Source organism: Myotis lucifugus, unplaced genomic scaffold, assembly GCF_000147115.1.
Source record: "Myotis lucifugus unplaced genomic scaffold, Myoluc2.0 scaffold_170, whole genome shotgun sequence".
Classification (NCBI taxonomy): domain Eukaryota; kingdom Metazoa; phylum Chordata; class Mammalia; order Chiroptera; family Vespertilionidae; genus Myotis; species Myotis lucifugus.
The window spans coordinates 1,967,570-1,994,227 of NW_005871218.1; the positions used below are offsets into that span (position 1 = coordinate 1,967,570).

The 26,658-nt window shown below is 37.6% G+C and overlaps 1 protein-coding gene across 1 annotated transcript in view; it reads right to left on the bottom strand.

Annotated features, from left to right (window-relative positions):
- TBL1XR1 (transducin beta like 1 X-linked receptor 1) overlaps nucleotides 1-26,658 on the bottom strand; it is a 152,949-nt gene that overhangs the window by 14,753 nt on the left and 111,538 nt on the right. Inside the window, 9 exon segments of the mRNA XM_023760055.1 lie at nucleotides 1,617-1,677; nucleotides 2,885-2,982; nucleotides 3,067-3,130; nucleotides 5,973-6,114; nucleotides 6,486-6,618; nucleotides 7,284-7,484; nucleotides 7,487-7,505; nucleotides 9,539-9,684; nucleotides 21,265-21,367. Coding sequence (XP_023615823.1) covers nucleotides 1,617-1,677; nucleotides 2,885-2,982; nucleotides 3,067-3,130; nucleotides 5,973-6,114; nucleotides 6,486-6,618; nucleotides 7,284-7,484; nucleotides 7,487-7,505; nucleotides 9,539-9,684; nucleotides 21,265-21,322 — 922 coding nt within the window. The 5' untranslated portion in view covers nucleotides 21,323-21,367.

The window sequence follows — 26,658 nt, forward strand, 5'->3', positions numbered from 1 at the left end:
ATGTTCCTCAGATACTACAGAAAAATAATTCTGTACCTTATTGGATTTAGTCAAATTAAATAGAGACAGAAAAACAAATTGCCAGAAGCTGTAAGTTTGTTTTAAAACTGATGCTGTTTATGACATAATAGTTCAAGACATTGGACATCAGGCAACAAAGGACGGTGGTTCCTGAGAGAAGGGAAACCCAACACACAATGTGCCTTCAAAATTGTCTGAGCTTATAATCTGGGGGGAAAAATGTCCCCGTCAGGGCATAGGAAAGAGAAACCTCCCTAGACCAAGATCCATGACATTCCTGAATTGAACAGCCAAAGCTGAGAAGGCAAAGGCAGCTAGAATTCATAGGACAGAGTACTGGAAAGGAGAGAGCTATGCAATAGTATGGGGCAAAAGTAGGACTAAATGGGATCATGTATACTAAGAGCAGCATCTCTAGCACAAAGTTGGTACATGTTATGTCTGTGAAAAAGATGTGACAAAGATTTGAAAATAACCAGTTACTACTTTAGTCAGCCTCCTACTGAGAGCTCTTCTTAACCAGACCAAAACCCTGAAAGAAGCAGTTAAATCGGGCAATACTAAAACTCCTGTTCTAATAGTTATTAGGCATCTTGTTCCAGTTTAATATCAGCTACTGTCATCAGGAAACTCCCTGAAAGCAGGCACAAAGTTCTAGGCTGCAAAAGAGCCCATGTAATAAACTCTTTTCTCCACTCATCTTGTTATACACCTTGCTGTGTGGCTATACGTCATGGAGAATGGAGCACAATATTTTGTGGGTCAGATCGATGGATTTAAGTATCAATTTATTTCTTCAAAAAAATCCACCTATAGCACCAAAGTTCCAACAACATTGGGAAAGCCTAATTTTTATTTTATGTACACAGGTGGACTGATTTACATACATCCATCCAAAACGAGAAATAGTATCTAAAGTTGTAGAAGTTTATACGCTATTTTCACGTACATTACTTAGTCTTCTCCTCATAACAGATAGGCATTATTATCCTTCATTTACAGATAAAGAAAATGAGGCTCAGAAAAGTTAAGTGAAATGCTCAGTCTTTTTTGTTTTTTTAAATATATTTTTATTGATTTTCAAAAAGAGAGGAAGAGGAATAGAGAGATAGAAACATTGATGAGAGAGGAACATCATTGGTTGGCTGCCTCCTGCATGGCCCCCAATGGGGACTGAGCCTGCAACTGAGATACGTGCCCTTGACCAGAACTGAACCTGGGACCCTTCAGTCCGCAGGCCAACCACAGCTCTATCCACTGAGCCAAACCGGCTGGGGTGAAATGCTCAGTCTTAAAGCTTGTTAAATGGGGTGAAACTGAAATCCAAACCTAGACCTGCCGACTCAAAAATCTATGTCACCATTAAAGAATACCAATCAGGCCTCAAATGCTCCGTTATGATATATTTCACAAAAAGTTTTGATGATCCTGACAATTAACAATCTGAAATTCATGGAATATCAACCCTTCAAAGAACTAGTAACCAGACTGATACTTGATAGTTCAAGATTTTAAATGAATTTAAGCAGTTAAAAGTATAATTAGAAAAACAGAAAAAAAAAAATCCAGTTCTAATGTAAATTGTAAAGATTTACCTGAATGAAAAGGAAACTGTTGCTTGGCTTCACCAGTGTGTGCATCCCAAATAATGGTTGTCTGAGATTAAATAGAGAAGAAAAATATATTGTTAAGAAGTTGAAAGGAATTTATTATAGAGGCATGCCTTAGAGTCCTAACTATATTAAAGCAATATGAAATGTCAGAGTGGAATTAATTATTCACATTTACTTTTCGCAACAGTACAACCAGGTTATACTCCATATTCAGGGTTGGGGGGAAGGAGATATGACTATTAAGTTGTTTAATTTTTCCCTGATGATTTTTCATCAGTCAACTCACTTGAAATAACAATTATTGGTTTGTCTTCAATGTACCAGACATTATATTAGACTGCTTAAAAAATTCCACTGCAATAGAGTACTTAATGTAAGATTTTCATAGTTCTTCAGCTATATGGAGAAAAATTCTTGGTTTACAAAGTAGTCAGCTGATTCTCAGTATTAAGATTTTTTTAAAGCTCACATTTATATATAAAGGCAGCTTGAAATTTGACAATATTTAAAACAATGTCTTTATATTAATTACATCAAAGTGTGGCACATAATGGCTGTATTTACCGTTCCTTTTCACACTCCCCCACCACTGAGTTTATATCGTTGGGGATGGAGAGCTGCACAGTGCAGCGACTATTAACAGGGCTTTCCCTCGCATTCCTGACCTCCCTCACTTTTCTTTCCTCTTTTCTCTCTACGTCCTTTTGACAATGTACCCAGTTACCTACAAGCATGTATTCTCCTAGGTTCATGGGAAGGGGGATGATCTAAGAAAATAAAGGAGAAAGAAGGCCATATTTTCAGCCTGTGGGTATTTACCAGCTTAAGTAGGTAAAAAAAGCTAGAAAGATCCTGCATTTCTTACATTTTCAATTAAGCACCAGGAGTTCAGCTAATAGACTGGCTCTAAGATTTCCCATGGAATCACTCCAGAGCCACACTCACTGATGAGATAAATTAGAAACTTTAGAAGGGAAGCAAAGAATATGGGAAGTGTGACATTCATTACAGCTCAAGTTCCAGCAAAAACAAGGAGTGTAGTCACACAGATAAGAATAAAAGACATTTTATTTTGTAGGTTCAGAAGTGAGCCGACAGAAAATCTAAGAAAGTATTTCTATTACTATCATAAATTCATTCTGCAATTTCTCAAATATAAATATTTTAATGCTTATGTTATTAGAAGAGAAAAATATTACCTTACTACATTAACCTTATATATATATAGGTTTAGTTTAATGTTCTTTTACCTTGTCTACTCCAGCACTTAGGATGAAATTTCCTTTCTTATTCCATTTTAATGCAAATATAGGGCCTTTATGCTGCCCTAAGGTGCTAGCAAGGTTACCTAGTATTAAAAAAAAAATTACATTACTTCATCTTTATAACTTAAACCAACAACAACAAGTGAAAAGAAGAATGCTTCATTTACCATCTTTAGTCCATATTCTGGCAAATCCATCGTATGAACCAGTTGCTAGAAGTGTACCTTCACTCTGTTGGAGAAACACACTTCTTTCAATTATGTAATCCAGAAAGGGCATTTAATTGTTATTAGAACATTTCATGTTTAAATCTTAGGTACGGCAGATCCTTGACATTCTCTGCTACAAAATCTTTTTAGTTCTGCCCAATTGGGAGCGCCACCCAGACTAGGAAACACCCTTCACTGCTGGGAAGCTGGAGCTTTGGCAGCACCTAGCCAGCCTATGTCCAAATCCCCAAAAGCAGGAACTGCTCCGGAGCAGGACCACATCACTCCCCTGCATGCTGAGGTCTACTGCATCCTTAGAGGCGCACATGACTAAAGAGGGGAGGCAGGTAGACTGGAAAGGACATCAAAATCATCATCTTTTAATGATTCAATGTAAGTAAAAAGCAAAATCTTCCAAAATATCTCATTATGATTAAAAGGTTTTACATGACCCTCTTTAAATCTTTTACTGTCTAAATAAAGTATGTTGCATGATACTAACAATATTGCTGTTTCAGATGATCAGATTCTTAAATATCATTGAATGTTTCTCTCCTTTGTTAATTCTTTCCCAATATGAATCCTTACCAATAAAAATGCAACACAAGAAAAAGAGTCAGAGAAGAGTATAGGTGACTTGACAGTAAAAGAAGTTGAGTAGTTTCCTGGAACCACTTCATTAGGAGGAGAACATTCCAGTTTCTCTAATCTCATATGCCTTGACAAATGGCAGAAGGGAAGGACAGTCTAACATTCTATGGACATGCAAGTTACAGAGTACATGGAACAGACTGTTGCTAGGATGAGTAAGCCTTATTGGAGACACAGAATGAAATACTGTCTTACCCAGTACTTTCTTGATGCTTTTTGGTAAGGGAACCAAAAACAGCATCTTCCTTTTCAGACCTCTCAGGCCACTTAGCTGTATAGGTAAGTGACAGACAAAAGCTAGGTCTGGGGGCTGTAGAATCAGACCTGCCAGGACTTTAAAAACCCCTATGGTTCTGCCCTAGGAAGAAGCAGCCATGTTGAAGCCAATAGCAAAAGCTTATTTCCGGGCTCTGCACAGTGGGAAGTTTCTTTTTTCTTTTTCTTTTTTAAGTATATTTTTATTGATTTTAGAGAGGAAGGGAGAGGCAGAGAGAGAGAGAGATAGAAACATCAATGATGAGAGAGAACCACTGATCGGCTGTATCCTACATGCCTTCTACTGGAGATTGGGCCAGCAATCCAGACATGTGCCCTGACCGGGAATCAAACTGTGACCTCCTTGTTCATATGTCAATGCTCAACCACTGAGCCACACCAGCTGGGTGGGAGGTTTCCCAAATGTTTTAGTCCCCAAATGTTTTAGCTCATGGACCACTAAAGTTGGAAAAAATGTTTGAACCATCAAATATGTCCGGCTCTTGCTTTAATCATGAGAAAGAACCACTAATCAAGGCTAATGTTTTTGCCTTTTAGTGGAAGATGCAAGTACAGAGTGAATAATATATTTTTGAGAAAGTCCATGTTTTAAAATTAATTTGCATTTCAGAATCACCAAGCTCAACAAATGAACGTTGGTTTACCATCTTTTTTAGTGTAAACTATAAAATTCATTAAATTAACATGGTCTCTGAGCCAAATAGCTTAAGGATTCTATAAGATTTCTGACATAAGCTATATAAGGTCACATATTAAGAAGATATTAGTCATGACCCTACAACAACCAAATAATACTGCAATGTGATAAAACCTCTTTTCATTTTTACAACTGTCAACTTTGTAAGGGAAAGGTAAATACATTACTGGGAATTTTAGAAAGGAATGCTAAAACAGAACAAAATAAAACATCACAAACAAGAAAAAAACCCTAGTTATGAGTTCTGGAAGAATTTTATGCAAACAGAACTTTAGGTGGAGTAACCATTTTTAAGAATAGACCTCGTTCCTTGGGATAACATTTGTAAGGTCCCTGGAAAGCCCCACACAAAGCTGTTAAGCAGGAGCCAGAGGAGGAAGGATGTTCACTCGCTGAGGAAAGACTAGCCAACCCCTAAAATTCTTGGAAACACTGAAATAGTCTAACAGGCTTTGGAGGAGGGTGGGGAGGACAGAGGGGAGGCCGGAGGAAGAAAGGTAAAAACTGGATGCAAAGTTAAAAAGCAACATGGAACAAAAGAAAATATACAGGAACCTTACAAATGCGAATTTTCCACATATTAATCATAGGAATGGGAAAAAGAAAATGTTAACCATGTATTAGAAAGTACAGGGGTGAAGCTTTATCAATAATAAAAGTCAGAATAGTTAAGTTATCCTTAAAAGATATTAAATCATATATTGAATCAAAGAATTATAAGAGTACTACAGCTAGAATAAAGCTTGGAAGTAATCTAGACTAATGGTCCCTAAAAGGCAGTTAGTTAGCAATGAAGTTTTCATCAGATCACAGCAAAATGAGAAAAACAAGAACATGTTTTTATTATATAGCTTTCTCTTAACCCCGGCACAGGACTTACTAGCTAAGGACTTAGTATGCGCCTGCTATTGATTTTCATCTATTTCCTCATTTATGTAGCTACCATTACCACACTTTTTCTATACATGTGAGGAAAAAGAAGCAAGCGGTCGACCTCCAACCTTATGAAGATTCTGCTGTTAGGTAAACAGAAGAGCTGGAAGCTGAATCTTGGTCTGACTGCTCAAGGGCCAGCCTTTGTTTTTAACATATTTGGGAAGGAGGATTCCTACTTTGTTGTTCTCATTAGTTAGTGAGATTTAAAAATATCTGAAAAAGGGACAAGCCCCTGCCATCAGTTTAAGGCTCAAAGAAGTGAATTAGTAATTACATCCACCATGGACAGTACAGTGATACTCACATTCCAATCTAGAGAAGTCACGTCCTTGTTGCTGGGGACATCTTGCCCTCCTTCTCGTATACAATGTCGAAGTACTAACTGTGTGGAACCACTGGTGCTATTTTCACTAAGATTCCAGATTCTGGCTGTGGAGTCTCCAGACCTAGAAAGTATGCAATGTATTTTAAATCCTCTTAATATTCTCAAGTATTCCAGAATTAAAAACAAACAAAAAACACCAACATAATTATATCCTAAATTACTAAGGCAAATAAAACCAGAATATCGGGAATTTCCATTTCCAGTATTTTTTCTCTGTCTCCATTTTGAGGGCCCCAAATAACCCCTGAAGTAGTGAGTTTAATGAAAACTTCCAAGGTTACTTTATGAAGGACTGAAGATTTACAGAGGCAAAATGAACACTAATAAGCAACAACAGAAACCTAAAAAACATAAGTAATGTACTTATAAAATGTAATAGGTTTAGTAAGATATTTTTTAAAATCCATTTTAGTTTCACTTTGAGAAACATACCCCGATGCCAAGAGATCACTAACAGGGTTCCAGGCACAGATGAACACTTCAGATTCATGGCCCCGTAACACAACTGCCTTGTTAGGAGGGATTTCAACATCCCCATCCACCTCCATCATATCAGTATGATTATCTGCAGCACAGGAAACAAGTGGAAAATTCCAGTCAGGTAATATTGCAACATGCTGGGGAAATCCCGCCTTTATAATATAGAGTATAACTTGACTACACAGTACTTATCACATGGAGAATGAATTCTTATCTGTAGTCAAGTATGGCCAAGATATATATATCTGAGTGTGTGTTTAGAGGTGGGGGTTAGAGGATGAGGGTAGAGAAGGGCTGCAAAAAGGTTAGACCCACAAACATGACTCAAGTGATAAAAAGATTTGAACATGTAATCCATGCCAATACTATTCTGAGTTCCCGCCAGTAGGGGTTGCTGATATCATTCCTATAACATGAGAGTTGCCTTTATAGCTCCATGTCAGAGCGTCACTGTATTTGTTAATGACTAATGTTACACATTTTATTTAGAAATCAAATGCAGACACAAAACTCACTTAACCATAGAAAAATAATTATCTAAATATTTTTCTGAAACAAAATAAAATCCATTAATGTAAACCTCACTTTCTGAGCTTTAGGAATGAAAATCTGAGCTGTGTGGTAAGAGTTAGGGGAACAAGTTGGCATAAATGATAAGTATGGTGTTATTTCAGCTTCAAAGAGGTGACATCCCTATGAAGCAAACATTTCTTTTGAAAAGGAATTTTTAAAAATTCTATCTCAGCTCACTTGCTATAGTATGTGCCCCATTCTCCTCTCCATTTGCTGTGTTTTCTCCATTTTTTGCAGATCCTTGTTGGTTCGTGGCAGCTGCGGCAGCTGCTGCAGCTGCTGCTTGTTGCTGTGCAAGCTTGTCTCTGTAAGCTTGTTGTCTTGTTTGTACTACATCAGGCATTACGGCATCTATCAGTGACAAAGACTCTATTGGCGACCATCGAACAAGGTACCATCCTGGATTTGGAAAAGAAGAAAAATCAAAGGTGCCATATTTAGAGTAATTTGTATTCATACAAGTCCACAGCAGAAATGAAAAGCTTCATTCCAAGACAAAATATTTTAAGATAATTTTCTGAATGTGCGTAAGAAGGAAAGGAATCAGAAGGAAACTGAAGAAGCAACTGCAAATAACTGTTTAAGTTTTCCTTCTCACCTGGTTCTTAGTGTTGTATGTTGCACATATAAAGCTGAAATACTGAAAGGAATAATAAAAGTAGGCCCAGATAATAAAAAGGTTTATTAATTATATTCCAAAAATCTGTTAGTCAAAAGCAATGACCAAAATAAAATCATTCACACAATAAGAGATTTGGTACCACAGTATAGAAAATATTTCTTTAAAACCAAAAACTTTTAAATAGTTTTGTTGGACTTTAAAGTTTCTCGTGATTTGATTAAAACAGAAAGACTCCATATATTATGCCATACGACATTTCATTTTACTAATGTTGGAGTGCAAGCAAGCACAGTCAGGTTTAAAGACTTGAAGTTACACACTGGTCAACAGCAGCTGGCATCTCTTAACCAGTGCTACTCAAAGTGTGATGCAAGGAGCACATTACCTGGTAACTTGTTAGAAATGCAGATTCAAACCTACGGAATCAAAATCTCTGAAGAGCTCAGGAACTGCTTCAAAAAGCTCCCTGGGGAAGTCTGATGTGTTCTACCGGTTGAGAAGCATCCTAACTCACAGGCTGCTGCTCTTTAATTTTATGGACTTGCTGTAATTTTCCAAAGCTCCTCTCATGGATATTAGGGGCTTCACAATTAATAAAAGTTCTCCAGTGAGCACAAGGAGAGATACAAACACAGAGCAAGTCGGAAATAGAAACAGTGCAAATTAGCCAACGTGATATGTATGTGAAGCAGATGACCACATACTCCTGACAGGCTGCAAACACAGCACATCTTTCTAAGCTGTCGAGTGTAATGGAGTATTTGAGGAGTAGGTGAAAGTATTTTAATTTATAAGTAATTAAAAAATAAATATTAAAACTGACACAGACACATTGTGGAGAACTATATTAAATTTACACAAGGTTTTTCGGATAAAATGAGACTTGATCTCTCTGGCTACTGCTAGAAATTGTTTATCACCCTCTGTTAAGGATATTTTTGGAGGGAAAGTGCTAAAAGACAGAACACGTTTAATTTAGTATTAGCAAATTTATCAGTTAGAGATGAGGAAAACAAAGACAATGAAATCAATTTTAGTATACTATGTAACTACAGTAATAAATATAGAAACCATGGATGCTTCAGTTTTAAAAATATTTGTTAAAATGTTTGTTCACATATTTTTGCGAAAAGAAAGGGGAACATATTAATCTCTGAAATGAAAATAAGGCAAAAGCTCCACATATCATAAATCCTGTCCATATATGAAAATTTTCAGCTGGACCAGGGTTTGCAACATTTTCTGTAAAAGACCAAATTGTAAATATTTTAGGCTTTGCAGACCATAAGTTCTCTGTCACAACTACTCAATTCTGCCATAGTAGCACAAAATTAGCCAGACAATAATACGTCAATGAATGAGCATGAATGTGTTCCAATCAAACTTTACAAAAACAAGGAGACAGGATTTGGTTTATGGTACAAAGTTGGCTGACACCTGAGTTAAACTACCGATACTGGTATATGGGCCTTAAATAGGCACTAATATCAAGAATTAGCTTTAATTATGAACTGCCTTCCAACATCAGGTATAACCAAATAATCTGAAATTTTCTGATTTTTTCAGACCATCAATGCTGTTGTTTTAAAGAAAATTATTTCTTACTGTTTACTTATAAAACCATTTATAGTGAAATAAGCTACAGATAGCGGTCCTCACCTTTGGGAGCCAACATGCCTTTCCTGTGCAGCCTGACCCCTACGTTAGAAACAACACCTCTCAATTGTTAACCCAGAGAAGCTGAAGTCAGATAACAAATGAGCAAACAAGCTATCAGATTTAAGAATTATTTGAAATAAATCTTCCTTACCTCATTAATACTAACTTCTGCCTCTACATACTGTAGACCTTTCTGGATGATAGAAATCAATGCAGCAGGTGGGACAAGGGCACCATTTATGTTTGATTGACTGATATGGCTTTCTATACCAAAGGTAAACGCCGAATGAGAAAATCCTAAAAGCAAAAGAAAAGGTGTAAGAAGTTATTCTCCTAGTGGCAGCATGCTGTAAGACACAAACGAAAGAACTCTATAATCTTTCAAAATCACATCCCACACCTTTAAAATCCCAGACTGTTAGCTAAGGTCAAGTGTATGTTTTTAAACAAAAGAAATATCAAAATTCAAACATGTTAACCTTTATTATTTTCCTTTAATTATGTAATGTACTATTATTTAAAATTTCTAGTACATGTAAAATTTAGCTGCAGCACAAATTTCCTCTACAAATAGCATCAAACTTTAAAGTTTGAAGAAAGCACTTGGAAACCATGTGACTGACTCAACTGCTTCACTCAAGATAATTTAGGCCAAGATAAATTAAGTGACATTTAATAAATTTTCATAGTATATTTAAATCTCTACATACAAATTGTCAAACACCTTATAAATTCAATCTTTTGTAGGTTTTTAGAAACTACTTAGGAAATAAAAAGCAAACTAAAAATAATATAAGAAAATTGAAATGTAATAATGAAAAATAACTTCATGCTTAAAACCCAGTGTATGAATTAAATGCTAAAAAAAAAAATTACTAATTCTTTGCCACTTAGCCATAACCCACCTAAATAAAAGTGTTAGAAAATGAGTTAGCAAGTGAAAATCCAGTCTGTCTCCATTAGCAGTCCTTTCATTTTTATTTGTAATACTTAAAACCAAAACTCATATAATAAAATTTGTGTTAGCCTTGCTTTTTAATGCAAGCCAAGTTCAAAGTGAAAAGTAAAATTCTAGACAATAGCCCTGGCCGGTTTGGTGCAGTGGATAGATCGTGGGCCTGTGGACTGAAGGGTCCCGGGTTCGATTCCGACCAAGGGCACATGCGCAGGTTGCGGGGCTTGATCCCAGTGTGGGTCGTGCAGGAGGCAGCCAATCAATGATTCTCTCCCATCATTGATGTTTCTATCTCTCTCTCCCTCTCCCTTCCTCTCTGAAATCAATAAATATATATTTTTTCAAAAAATTCTAGACAATATCCATCAGAGCTTATCACTAAGTAGCAGTTGTCACTAATGTATCTTAAACAATTAAATTATGCATATAATACAGAATGTTGAGAAACCTTCACACTAAATAAAGTAAATGAATATGGGCTTATTGAGGTCTTGGTTAAATGGATTTAACCTATATAACTGTTGTCTAGTCCAGGTTTTTAGTCCTTAGTCCATGTCTTTTATTCTTTGCATTTTATGCTTCCACTCTTAGGCTCCATGTGGCACTTATGAACGATCTATAGTCAAGTACTGTGAGCTCACAAAGAGCATGTACCCAGGAAATATTTTAATTGTTTAATAGACAGACTTGATTAGATACCTAAGTTGATTTTCCTCATGGCTCCTTCCCTCTTTGGAACACCTAACCTTTCCATTCCTGATACCACCCATAGTGAGAAGTGAAAAGATGTTTGTTACCTTTTAAGACTTTCATTTTAACCTCATGATTTTTCCAAAAGGCAACTGTTATTAAACACATTTATAGTTTTCAGCTTAATCTAAGCTCACAGAGATGGCTAGAAACTCACCAATGGGAAAAACTCACAACTACTTGAATATGAGTGGAATCAGGAGAATGAAGACTAGAAAGGATGGGGAGAAAGGATGAGAGATTTTCTCTTGAAATCAATAAGCAGTGAGGTAGGAGATTTTGTTTTTCATTATATACTCCTCCCTAAATAAATTCTGCAGTAAATCATGAATAGGAAAAAAGCTAAACAGCCAAGTGGCTCAGAGATTTAAGACTTAAGACATTAAGATTTAAAAGTAAGACTTTAAGATAAATAGTATTTATGAAGGGTCTTCACCAGGTACCATGCATATATAATTGTATTATTTTATTATCAAAATTAGCAAATGTAAAAACAGCTGTTAAGAAAGTAAGGATTCATTCAGAGACCATTAACTACTACACTCTATTGTTCCTACCGAACAGTTAGAATATGGTCAAAAATAAAGCAAAGGCAGAGTGAGCTTCTGGCTCACTAACAGTACACAAAAATCACATGAGTGTTCTTCTGTTTCAGCTTAAAGTGTTACAAAGTGGTGATAGCAGTGCATGAAATATTAAGACACCTTATTAGCAAGTTTTTAAAAGTGTTTTGATTTCATAAGCCTTATAAACTGTAGCAAAGTCCATGATTTTGGCAGTAATTCATAAGTACAATTTGTAAAAATAAAAATCATTACATTTAAACACTATTAATTAGATGACATAGTCCAAGCTTATGTCCAAGAATATCCTAAAGTTGCAGGTGGATATCCAACAGATGTCCATTTTTGGCTGGAACGTTGCATAGATCCTTAATTTGTTCTGTCAGCCAAGGACAGAAGCTATCACCAGTGCTTATATCTATCTCAAGTTATTGCACATGCACTTAGAATGTTCTCAAACAGCCAGAATACAACCCTGAAGTGGTCATTAGCATTGTTTTGGCACTCATTAATGTTTACTCTAAAGAAGGTTCACATGCAAACCTCTATGTATATAAATGCTGGACTTAACTATCATTTTCTCTTTATTTGTAGTTATAACATTACAGGAGAGCTTAAAAACATGTTCAAAATTAATTTTCTTCTTGGCCCTTCTTAAAACTTCTTTTTCCTTAGAAATTTCTGACTTTACACCCTCACTCCCAACCCTGTTGCTGGCGTTTCAGCATTCACCAAATCCTATCAATCAATCCTACCTCTCTGGTCTCTGTCATCAGCTTTCCTTCTCTGCCAAAACCTGGAGTTTAGTTCCATGATCCTTGCACTATTCCTGTCATAAGTTCCTTTCCTCTCCTCCCCAATTCGTACATCTGCCACATCACAGTTAGAATACTGCTTGGAAACAAAAACTGATCATATCACTCCTTACTTGGGCACTTTCGATAATTCCTTTGGCCTTCATAATAAAGGTCAAACTCCTAAGTATGCCACAGTTACTTTTGTAATCTGACCCTACTTATCTGTCCAGATTCATCTCCCCAATTCCACACCCCTACACTTCTTTCCACTGCACATTTAAGTGGTTAACATTACTTGTAACACCTCGAATGTGCTGTCTTACCTCATGACTTTGGGCCTTATGTATTCTTATGCTCTTTTCTCCTAACTAAATGGAGGTGAAGTCCTTCCTTTCACTGCCCTCAGGTTGACCATTCTCTTCTGTGCTAATCCTTTCATATGTATAGCACTTAACACACTGTGTGCGTCTATGGTTCTATGTAAGTGTGTGCTGGGCTGCCTGAAGGAAGGATTTATGTCTACTAATCTTTCCATTCTGGAAGAAGACATTACAAATTTATCCAGTGCCCAGTAAATATTTGTTAAATCAGAATGCAATCTATATAATAAAAGCCTAAGCCAGTGGTCGGCAAACTGCGGCTCGCGAGCCACATGCGGCTCTTTGGCCCCTTGAGTGTGGTTCTTCCACAAAATACCGACTTCTGCGCATGGGCCACGAAGTTTCAATCGCACTGTACGTGCATGCCCGCACGTGGTATTTTGTGGAAGATCCACACTCAAGGGCCAAAGAGCCGCATGTGGCTCGTGAGCCGCAGTTTGCCGACCACTGGCCTAAGCGACTGTTATGGCAGAATGACTAGTCGCTATGATGCGCATTGACCACCAGGGAGCAGACACTCAATGCAGGAGCTGTCCCCTGGTGGTCAGTGCACTCCCACGGGGGGAGGGCCGCTCAGTCAGAAGCTGGGCTCACGGCTGGCAAGCGCAGTGGCGGGAGCCTTTCCCACCTCCAGGGCACCACTAAGGAGCAGTGAGCCGAGTGGTAAGGAGCAGGGAGCAGGCGGGCAGTAAGAAGAGAGGGCTCCCAGTAAGGAGGGAGGGCTCCCAGACTGCGCTGAGGGACTCCCTCCCCGCCCCCCGCCCCCCCCCAGTGCACAATTTCATGTACCGGGCCTCTAGTTTTACTATAATGTATCTTGACACATCAGAAAATCTATGAATCCAGAAAAAGCATATGACTTAAATCTTCCTGGAAAAACAAAAATAGAACTTAAACCAGGGTTATGCTAGAAAATATTTCCATTTATCTGTAAATGTATATGTAGGAAATATTTTTTCAGGGACAGCTTCTGACTCACAAAGTAGAAGGCAAAAGGGATCAACCTAAATCTGTGCAATACTGAAGTCTGTCTGGCCTGACAGCCTAAATAGCATCCCTTCTTTTCAGGGGTAAGAGCAAGTCTGATATAAAGACTATCTCTGAATCAAGTACTCCACACATTCACTAAGGTAATTAAGGTTTGGGAGGTAAAAAGGAGATTCCAGAGTAGAATGATAGTAATTCAGTGACAAAGACAAGCAGTGGCAGGGGTGTGTGTGGTTATTCATGAGACCACAAACCATTCCCATGTGAGAAACAAGATCACAAAACCACCATTTTCTGAATATTGCTTATTTCAGGGGGTGCCCTCCCTTGGGATGAGAGATTGTGTTCTCAAAGGCAGAGTTAGTCTTCAGGAGTCGGCCACTCTACAAACAGAGAAGACAGAACAAGAAAATGGGCCCTGATCCTCATGGCTATGATACTGGGTATCTAAACCAGAGGGGGTGGGGGAGCAAAGCTTAACTATTATACAATACAGTGCCATAGTCTGGAAGGAAAATCTAATTTGTACAAGGTTCTATATTTACGCCTCAGGTCAGAAAACCCTAAATAATGCTATCCCTGCTCCCAACTTCACACACACCCTTAACCCCAAATCCATTTCCACCTATGTCCTACAGACCCAGAGTTTTTTACTCTAAAAGTTCCACAATCATTAGTCATGGGGATGTAAAAGCACAGGGAATATAGTAAAAACTATTGTAATAACTACGTATAGTGCCAGGTGGGTACTAGACTTATTGGGGGATCATTTCAGAAGTCATATAAATGTCTAATCACTATGTCGTACACCTAAAACTAATATAATATTGTATATCAACTGCAATTGAAAAGTAAACAAATTAAAGTTAGAATTACAATATGATCCATCAATTCCTCTCACGGGTTTATTGTCCAAGAAAAATAAAAACATTCTTGAACAACAACAAAAAAGTTCCACAATCAAATGCTTGAAGATTTCAGAAAAGGTAAAAGAAAATAGGGGAAATCATCCTATGGGGGGATCTTTGATGTTGAAGAGTTAGACTCAGCACTTACAAAAAACAAAATAGAGGAAAATGTGAAGAAAAAAATAATATAATACCAAAACCCAATGCAACTATTAATATGTTTGTATTTCTTTTTTTCCTTACATATTGTTTCCCCCCCAAAAAAAATTATAATACATTGGCTGTATAATTGTGTGCCCTAATTTTGCTCTTAAACATACATACAACTACAAACATTTCGTTTAAATCATATTTTCTGAAATAATTTTATTATTATAATATTCAACCAATAAATTTAGTAAATTCATCCCAAAGCTGGACAGTTGGACTTTTCCAATATTCACTATTTAAAAAGAATCTTGCTTCAATATGTGTGTAGGTTTTTGCCAGGTATAATTTCTTTTCTCCTTAGGATGGACTCCCTCAAAAGTTGAAAGAGATGTATATTAGCATTTTAAAGGAGTTTTCATGATTGCCAAACTGCTTTCCCCCCAAAATTGTGCAAATGTATAATGCCATCAAAATTTGTTTCCTTATACTCTCACTATGCTGGATATTCTTTAAAAGAAAAACAGAAAGATTATTATTAAGATTGGACAAGTTCTGTTTGGCAACTATTAAAGTTGTCTTTTAACAAGTATATCAGCCGGAAATACGTAATTGAAATTTCCTCTATCAATCAGAGAAAACTAGTCATTCAGGTGACAAAAAAGAACTGATTTGGAAGTATAAAAGTACAGTAACTGCTAACATTTATGACAACTGTTTGCTGTTTATTGTTAATTAGCCATGTATACAACAACTATATGTCAAATGTTAATGCATATTTTATTTGCTTATAAAGCAAAACTCTGTATAACTACTTGTTCTTTTGTAGTTGACCATTCTACTACTCATATAAATTAAAAGAAAGATTAAAGGTGGATATTCCAGATCCGAGCTTTCCTCACTCCAGTTCTTCATGGCTAGAGGCACATTACTGTAGCCAGTTTCACCTGACTCCATCCTGTCTGGTGGTCCAGACTGTTTATAAATGGCACCAGCAGGAGGGTATGTGGACAGGAATGTTAATCTAGCCCAGTTACCTGTATCTGAGCCAAGAGAAACTACACTGTCACTTGATTGCTGACATTTTACTAGCCATCGCAGGGGTTAAAACAGAAATCATTAAATTATTGCCCCAGCTGGTTTGGCTCAGTGGATAGAGCATCAGCCTATGGACTGAAGGGTCCCGGGTTCAATTACAGTAAAGGGCACATGCCCAGGTTGCGGGCTCGATCCCCAGTAGGGGGTGTGCAGGAGGCAGCCAATCGATGATTCTCTCTTTCTAAATTAAGTGTGTATGGGTGATCTTATGAACGAGGGGTGGGGAACCTTTTTTCTGCCAAGGGCCATTTGGATATTTATAACATTATTCATGGGTTATACAAAATCACCAACTTAAAAATTAGCCTGCTATATTTGTTCAAACATTTAATTAACTCACCCCTAATACCTTGGCGGGGCTAGACCAAATGATTTCTCGGGCCTTATACGGTCCGAGGGCCAGACGTTCCCCACCCGTTATAAACAAATAGGACATGGGAAGTAAGCACCATCTCAGAAAAAGTGGTGTGGTGCAAGGCCTATATCCAGGGAAATGCGCTATCCCTTTGTAAAGGGCAGAACACAGTGGAGAGTTCAGAGAGTGGGGTGCAGGAGACAAGATGCTCTTCCATGAACCAAACCCTTTAAACCTACATATATCGTTACTTTCTCATAGAGACTGGATGGCAAGACGAACCTCAGTTCTAAAAACAGGGGAATTAAAACAAAATAATAGTATTCAGAATCACAATCTAGAAAATAACTCAGTAATAAGGACATGCTGTTTTTGCATCTTCCAGTTAGTCTTCAAATACAACTCTTCATAATATCCAACATTCAAGTATATCATAAACAAACACGCAAAAGACAACAGTTAAATCTACAATGAAGAATTCTCCCCCAAACCAAATACACAATTTAGGCAAAATAAAATTATATATTACACAAAGGAACAAAAAGAGGGGGGTGCCACAAAGTTCACAAATAATTGCCAGGAACAACTTCTCTAGAAAAAAGTTAACTAAAACTGTGAATAACTACATCAGAGTCAAGGGAAACAACAAAATGCAAAGGAGGGGGCGATGGGGGCGTTAAAAAAAGTCCAAACCAGTTTAGCTCTTCTAAAAGTATCACTGTATTAGGAGCTGTTATATAGATATAATTTAGTGTGTACTACTTAGCATTTATTCTGCATATGGTTTCTAGTTTATGAGTTATTAAGGGCAATCAAGTTATTGATGCTCATGGGTGAGCACTAAATAAAGGAGCATACTGAATCAAGCCAATCGTACTTACAGTACGACATGTAAAATACTTTCACTTTGTTGAATATATAACTCTAATTCACAAAAGTACAGAATGATGATGAGCAAAGTAATTTGCTTAGGGTGAACTTTCTAGAGGTAAAATTGAGAAAAATAAAAAGTGGCAACCCTTAATATAAACATCCTACAATAAACAGACTTTTCTCTTAACTTGTTTTAATGAATAGGGGAGAACGGCTTATTTCAAACAGACGTCTATAATATATGTGAGGCCATATATCACAATGTAATCCCTTTTTAACAAGCAACAAAGTTTATAGATGTGGCAACTGAAGATCTGAGAAATTAAGTAATTTGGGGGGGAAGAGGGGGACTTTGAACAAAGTGTATCTTCTAATGGTGATAACAGTCACAATAGTAGAATGCTCACCACAGAAAGTATTTAAGATGAGAACAATTCAGGTAATTTATCCCCTCTGGAGCTGGATACCATCGTCCAGTCAGTTAAACACTGCTTGTTGAGAACAAATACTAGACATTCTGACAGAAAAATTTCTAAATCCCTCCTTTAGCAAAACAGAATCAAATGTTCATAAGGTGCTTTTTGGAATTTCTGACTGATAGCTTTTAGAGAATGAGACAAAGAAGAAGGAAATTTTATTTTCCTTTGTGGTAAGTCTTTGCAAACCAGTTATTTAATGTCTTTACACAGACACTGTCTTTGTCATGATTTCTTTTTTCATATCTCCTAATCCAATTCAGTACTCTTATGGGGAAATAGCAAGATTCGAGTTTCTTCTATATTGCTTTAAATCTTTTAAGAGAAATATTTATGGCTTAAAAAAGTAATTTACATCATTATTTCTTACATATTTAATGACTAAGTCTCAGTAAGTATCCTTTGTGATAAAGGAATTTCTGGACTATGTGATTCCAAGATAGAATCAATTGCAAACATGGCAATTTTTATGTACAAATGGAAATCGGAACCAAGAACAAGCCTTTGGAGCAGTGGGAGTCCTGAGATGGGTTAGATTCTGAGCTCTGTCAGAAACCTGACAGAACTATATATGTTTTAAACTTTTCCCATCTCCTATTTCTAGAAGTAATTTCAAAAGAAGTCTGATAGTATCCTTTATGATATAAACATGCCTCATCATTCCTGGAAAACCTTACCTACAAATACAAATACACCACTTTTACTGGCAGCTACCTCTTCAGGAGATAGTCTCACATTCCAAATCTCAATGTGTACATTTCATGGTTTCTATTTTCTCTCAAATGGTTACTAGATATAATTTTTCTTTCAAGATATTGTGAACAGCTACATACTTGTCTGTCAAGTTCCAATTGTCCTACAACTAATTAATATAGACCAGGGGCTTTCAAACTTTATTATGCCTTAACAGTGATGGCGAACCTATGACACGCGTGTCAGAGGTGACACACGAACTCATTTTTTTGGTTGATTTTTCTTTGTTAAATGGCAGTTAAATATATAAAATAAATATCAAAAATATAAATCTTTGTTTTACTATGGTTGCAAATTTCAAAAAATTTCTATATGTGACACGGCACCAGAGTTAAGTTAGAGTTTTCAAAATGCTGACACGCCGAGCTCAAAAGGTTCGCCATCACTGCCTTAGAATCACCTGCAGATTTGTAAAATGCAGATTCTTGGGCCCCATTCACTGTTTTCTATGTGATTCTGATAAAGGTGGTCCAAGGATCAAACTTTAGAATTCTGGTCTAGGCGATTCTTAAATTTATGACAAGTTGCATTCCTAGAAAAAGTGCAGTAAATCAAAATGTCATCAGTTGAGCCCTGGCAAGGTGGCTCAGTTGGTTTGAGTGTCTTCCCATACACCAAAAGGTTGTGGGTTCTAGTCCTTGTCAACGTGAATATGGAAGACAACAGATCAATGCCTCTCTCTCTCTCTCAAAGCAATAAACATAGCCTCAGGTGAGGATAAAAAATGTCATCATTTGAGTCTCATTTTCTCCTATAAAGTTACAAATTTTATGAAAGGACTGGTTTCACATTTTCAGAGATGTGGCTTAACATCATACTTCATCACCAGTATACTGCTGTATAAAGTATTAAAACCTTTTCAAGAATACATAAAGAATAATTAAGAATACAGTAAACAATTATAAAGGACTTAATATGATAACTATCAGTCTATCTTACAAAACTTTTTAAAATATAATTCTTGCCTTATTTTTACTGCAACATAACACATCGTAAAACTTGGAATTTATAAGGGTTTTCTCTAAGAACATCAGCAACTTTAATAAGTTTTTTTTCTTTTTTTTGTTCTTAAGAAGACTTGATAATATTTAGTCACTTGGTACTCTTTCAGAAATTAATCCAGAGTATTATTTTACTGTCCCCTTTACTTGCTGAATTTTCTTGTAGCGCATGAGGAAGCAGGAAGATGTGTGTTCCTTAACATCCCTAACTTCACCTTCCCCTATTTCACCAGCACGGGTGGAACCACAGAGTGCTGCTGCACTATTCCACTGTTCCTGATCTCCTGAAACAGCAGTTTCATATGGTTCAGCCTAAATAACCGCCTTTACAAACCACCTAACAAGCCACTGCAATATATTTCCCATCAACTGATCCTTCACAATGTATTTTGCTTTAGTTTCCAAGGCCTCAAAACTCTGGCTTAAATAGTGGTCAGACTCAAAGGCATAAAAAGTAGTTTGTTTTGGCCCAACAATTTCTTTACATTTTGTTCCAAAAGTACTACATAACAATATCCAAACATGTGCATACATGTTTATATGTAACAATCACTAGGTCGCTCCTTTTCCCACTTTATTAATCATTTTTATCTTATTCAAAATATTATATGGATGTCCTCATTGGATCTGCCTTCAAAAACGAAACAAAACAAGATCTATTAATTTCAGCGCTTCATAGCAAGTTATTTTGCATCAGCTGGTTCCTTTCGTTTCTTTTCCCTTTTCTCCTCCCTGCCCTTGTTGGATATCACTTTCCCAGCTGTTCCAGGCCAGAGAGGCACAGTGGTGGTACTTGAGAATAAGAAAAAGCTCACAACCAGGTTGCAGCTGAGAACATCTCAGCAAGCAGTGGGATCTAGGATCTGAGCCCACGTTTGCACTTCCTATACAAGGAAGGACAACTATCTGAGCCCTGAGAAGAATAATGAGTTTCAAAACCAAAATTGAGAATTCAATGTCCTATTCTATTCCTTCTATCTTCCCTCACACACAACTACAAAAATTATATTTTTTATACCACACCACACTTTACTATTAAACCTTGCAATAAATTTAGGCTATAATTTCTGAAACTCAACCACTCCAGTGTGACATATTCAAACCCTGAATAATTCCAACTCATGCTAACAATCTGCACTTACATTGCAGTCTTTTCCACCATCCTATGACCCATCCAACCCAAGCTTAACTTCTTAGACTGTTACTTTTTTTTTTCTTAATCCATCTCATATCTCCCCTTATAGTTTTCCTTCTATTTATAACAACATCTATTAATCTGTCTAGAAAACTTAGATAATTACTTATTTATTTAATATTTATTACAAATGACTTTCAATGATTTATGTTTACTAATTATCTCTCAATAAATACATTTAGTTAGAATTCAGGTCAAAGATACACTTAATCAATTGGGATAATACTTATGAAAACATTCTGAAAAAATGTCTAATTTAGCTTTTCAAATGCTAACTACAATTAGGACCAAAAACATTTAGCTAAGAATTCTAAATATACATTATTAAATTGATGACATCTGAGAGTTTATATGTTCTGTGTACAATAATCTCACTTCATAACAAATTATAAAAATGGTATTTGAACAGTGAAAGCCAAACCATTTGTTACCAATATTTGCCTGAGATGATGCCAACATATTTGAAAGAGTCAGAGAGTTAAACCATGCAGTAACACATAGCTTTAAAATGGCAGTCCAGACATTTAAGGAAACATACAAAGTTCAACAGTTTGGACTGATACAAATTTCAAATGCATAAAAGGTTATTTGAGAATATTAAAATAATTGGAGGCCTATTTATTTTATGAAAGTACTCACCTGACTCTTGCAAGTATCTATATACCAAGAAGTTGACCTCATCACTGCTTATACTCATCTTTATTCCCACTTAAACCATGAGGTCACAACACAGGATATAACCCTAAAAATAAAACAAAGTTAATTAAGTATTTTCTCAATAAAATATTTTTAAACATAATATAAACAATGTTGTAAAAACCATTTGATTGTATTAAATGATGAAAAAAAGAAGGTTCTATATTGCCTCATAATGAAACCTAACAAATAAAGTTACTTCCAACAGTTAGTAATAGATTATACAACCAAAACATGGCTGGGTCTATTTTTCTGCAAGATAACATATTGACAAAAATGATTCAAATTTTATAAAAGGGCTTTAGCATCACATTTTAATTATTATATCAAACAGCATAAAAAGTTGTGCCTTTATTTCTCCTTAACTGTAAAAATAGTAAATTTTAAGAATCAGAATATTATTTATTTAGACAAGAAAGATTCTAGACCACTGGCTGGGGATGGGTTAGGGAGTGAGCCGGTTGTGTCTACATAAGGTTATCTATATATATAAAAAGGCAATGACCGTGACGACAGAAACGACCGCTGGACCAGTCACCATGCAGTGCTAGCATAGATGCATAGGCACAGGTAAAGTCTATGAGTGAACTAAGAATGAACAAGACAAATGCTTGCCTTCATAGAGCTCGCACTGTAAGAAGGTTAGGTCAGGGATGAGAATTCAAAATTGTCACCAGCACAGACCTGAGGTGCCGCTTCTCAGAGCAGCCAGAGATACACCCAGTAGCGGACTGGGGGCGTGACTGAAGGGCTGGCACCAACATGAAGGTGGAGCTGTTCTAAATTTCCCAGAGGAGCCAAATGGCTGCCTAGGAGGCGGAGCTTTTGACGCTGATTGGCATTAGAAACCAGACCATTCAGAACCAAATCTGGGTGAACTGCGAGGAGCCAAATGGCTGCCTAAAAGGTGGACTTTTTGACGCTAACTGGCATAGAAATCTACCAATCAGAACCTAATCTGGGTGACCTGCATGCAAAGGCAGAACCTAAGGTGGAGGCTGTGGAGAGGTTTTAAGGGTGGCAGCTGTTTGGTGTAAGGTGTAAGAAAGTGGTTCAATTTTTTAATAACCGGTTTGGCAGTATAGTGCATATGGCTGGCTATCAGTCCAGATATAGGGGTTATGTATTTTTGTCTGCCAAGAGCATCTCCTCCTGCTGAAAAAGCCCCCCCCCCCCCGCATTTAAGCAATCCTATCCTATATAATCTATCTATACTAATAAAAGGGTAACATGCTAATTAGAACAGGTCAACCGGCCATATTCTGGACATCTGACTTCCTTCCTGACAAAGCCAAGGCAGAGGCAGTTAGGGGTGATCAGGACGGCAGGGGAGGGCAGTTGGGGGCAAGATCAGGCCGGCAGGGAAGGGTAGTTGGGGGTGAAATCAAGCAGACAGGGGAGGGCAGTTGGGGGCGAACTGGCCTGCAGGGGAGGACAGTTGGGGGCAACCAGGCCGGCAGGAGAGAGCCATTGGGGGCGACCAGGCTGGCAGGGGAGGGCAGTTGGGGGCATTAGGGAGGTGAGTGGTTAGGAGCCAGTGGTCCTGGATTGCGAGAGGGATGTCCGACTGTCTAAACTGGCAGTCGAACATCCCCCGAGGGAGTCCTGGATTGGAGAGGGTGCAGGCCGGGCTGGGGGACACCCCCCCACCCCGGGTGCACGAATTTCATGCACCAGGCCTCTAGTGTCTACATAATTTCATAGGATTTGAAGTCTCAATTTTGTCAACATCTAATCTGGTAATGTTCAAGTTTCCAAAAGCTCTAGGTCTTTAAGGCAGTGAGGTTGGAATACAATTCTGAAAACTCAAATGATGTGCTTTTATCTTAATGTACATCCTTAAACCTAGAACCAGGAGAAAGGGGAAAAAGGAAATTGAGATATAACTTAAATATGGCTAACTATACTTATCCATTCTCAGGTCACAGAGTGACCTAAAGCAGTACTCAGCAACCTCTCTTTGTACAGAGCCAGATAATAAAAATGTTAGGATTTGCAACACACAAACATACTACCCAACCCTGCGGCTATAGCACAAAAGCAGTAGCAAATGAGTGTGATTATGTTCCAATAAAACTTTATTTAGTGACACCGATATTTCAATGTTATATGATTTGTTGTCATAAAATATTTTTCTTTTGATTTGTTTCCAAGCATTTAAAAATAAAACTTTCTTAGCTGTGGTCCTTATAAAAGGCTTAACAGGTGAGATTTGGTCCACAGACTAGTTTCTTGGTCCCTTGTTTAAAAAGGATACACTAACACCTAGTAATAAAGGGGTTCTAACATTAAGGGCCCATGCGGATTGCTCTGCCACATCATGGATCCTTCATGAAGCAGAGTTCACAGGATACTTTAAAATCACAAATTAACCAAACATTTCAGTAAGCTCCTCCGTGACAGGAACTGCTACTGCCCTACACTGTGGAAAGAGTGGTGACCAAGCATCATCCAGCTTGTAGCTCAGAAAGGAAGAAAGACAAGGAGGTAGGAAGAATTTTCCAGTGGGTGCACACAGAGGAAACCCTAACCGATTTAGCAGCCTGGGAATGCAGCCTAGGGAAAGTGGCACTGGTGTTTCAACCTGAAGGACAGACAGGAGCAAAGGGAGAACAGGAAAGTTTTGGGGAGGAAGACAGGAATGGAAGCAATTCAGTGAGCACTAATGTCAAGAAAAGAACTGGGTGAGGAAAGAGTAACAAAACCCGTATTCTGAAGGGCCTTAAAAGCATCACCTAGAGAAAACGAATGCACTGACAAGGTTTTAAGACAGTAGGTGAATGACCTGATTTACTTTTTTTAATCCTCACCGGAGAATATGTTTTCATTTACTTTAGAGAGGGAGGGAGGGAGGGAGGGAGGGAGGGAGGGAGGGAGGGAGGGAGAGAGGGAGGGAGGGATCTATGGAAAGAGAAACATCGATTAGTTGCCTCAGGTACATGCCCTGACCAACCCACAACCTAGCTATGTGCCTTGACCAGGAATCAATCCAACAACCTTTCGGTGCATGGGACGATGTTCCATGCAACGAAGCCATCTGGCCAGGACTGATTTAAACTTTAAAAAGATTATACTGGCTGTGATATGAAGAATAGACTGGAAGGAAACTGGACTGGAAAAGGGAGCAAAGGGATAGGTTGCAGAAATCTAGCTGAAGACCAAGAAACCTGGACTATACTGGAACTGGGGGGCAGTACTGGGATTCCCCAGGTACTTAGGAAGTCGACTCAAGGTGATTGATTGGACACAGGGATGAGGAAAAGGGAGACTCAAAGGTTTCTTTTAGGACATCTGGATGGGTGGTAGTTCTATTTACTGAGATGAGAAACCATGGTGGAAGAGTAACAACTATCTTGATATAAAGAAAGGGACTTTGCCAAAAAAATTAACTAAAAGAGTACAATTAATCACCTGAATGTTCAATATCCACGGGGACACATTCCAAGAACTTCAGTGCCTGAAAACCCAGATAGTACCAAACCCTGTATACACACCTGCAAAAGTAGCACAAATTTCTTTTTCCCTCTTCACAATTTTTCAAATAGAAAATACATTCTTAGGATAGATCTTAGCAACCTCAGCATAGGATTTTTTCCCTTTGCTTATTACATTGAGAACTTTCACTTTTTCACTTAAAGCAGCGGTTCTCAACCTTTGGGTCGCGACCCCTTTGGGGGTCGAACGACCCTTTCACAGGGGTCGCCTAAGACCATCGGAAAACACATATATAATTACATATTGTTTTTGTGATTAATCACTATGCTTTAATTATGTTCAATTTGTAACAATGAAATTGGGGGTCACCACAACATGAGGAACTGTATTAAAGGGTCGCGGCATTAGGAAGGTTGAGAACCACTGACTTAAATGAAGCACTTTATGGCTTCTCTTTGGCATATCTGAATTGCCAGCTTCATTACTCTTGCAATTTGGGGTCATTATTAAATAAAAGCACTGTGATACCATGAGAGTGGATCTGATAAGCAAGATGGCTATGAAGTGCCTGACGGGCAGGTAGCATACACAGCGTGGAGATGCTGGACAAAGGGGGATGATTCACATCCCAGGCAGCACAGAGCACGATAGCATGAGATTTCATCATGCTACTCAGAATGGCACACAATTTAAAATTTGTGAATTGTTTATTTTTGGAATTTTCTATTTAATATTGTTAGACTGGTTGGCCACAAGTTACTGAAAACATGGAAAGTGAAACCGTGGATAATGCGGGGGCTAAAGTACTTACTTCACTTTGGGGTAATAAACCAATCCAAATAAATGCTGATCAGATGCATTTATGGAGTGAGGTAGTGACCAGTGAAAAGTAAACACTAAAATGGTCATGTTATTAACCAAGATGATGGGGAGAAATGCATTAAAGCACTATTTTTTTAACGGATTTATTTTATTCACTCAGTCAATACTTCATTTCAGGACTTCCAATGTGCCAGGTATTCTGATAGATGTTGAAGACACAGCTAAATAAAGTAATTCTTAGCACTAAAGGGTCCTAAGAAGTTCCTAATTCCAAGTTATGATATAAACTGCCAACGACTCAGAGTTAGATAGGAACAGCAGTCCTAACTGGGCAGCCAGCCTCTGTAGTCACAAACAGACCACTACAATACCCTGCTAAATATAACAGCTTCTAAACACAAATTTATTTTGTTTATTGGGGCTGAATTCTCAATCTGATCTGAAGCAAAATAATAGTTCAGCTGCTGCCCTGCAACCCACTGAGTTATAAAAAACTATCAAATAGTCTTGTTAAAACCAAAACACACTGAAAATACCAAACTATCATAACAACAACAACAACAAAAAGTGTATGTGGTGGGGAAATAAGAGTGAAGAGAGAGATTAAATCAATTTATCCATTAGGGAAGTCATGGTGGGTATTAACTCGATGGGCTGCACAGAATTCCTATTATGAAGCCCTTACCTCCAGCACCTCAGAATGGGACTTCATTTGGTGATAGGATCTTTAGAGGTGATTAAGTTAAAATGAGGCCAATCTGAATATGGCCCCAATATGAATGATGCTCTTATAAGAGAAGAGACACCAGGATGCATGTGCACAGAGGAAAGGCCATGTGACGACAGAGAGAAGGCAGCCATCGGCAAGTCAAGGAGAGAGGCCTTAAAAAAAATACCACACGCACTGGCACCTTCATCTTGGACTTCCAACTTCTAGAACTGTAAGAAAATAAATTTCTGTTGCTTAAGCCATCCATTCTGTGGCCATTTGTTATGGCAGCCCTGTCAAACTCATATACACCCATCTTATATCACAAATTCTTAAAAGCTCTGTTTGATCATTCATTAGAGACCTTTAAA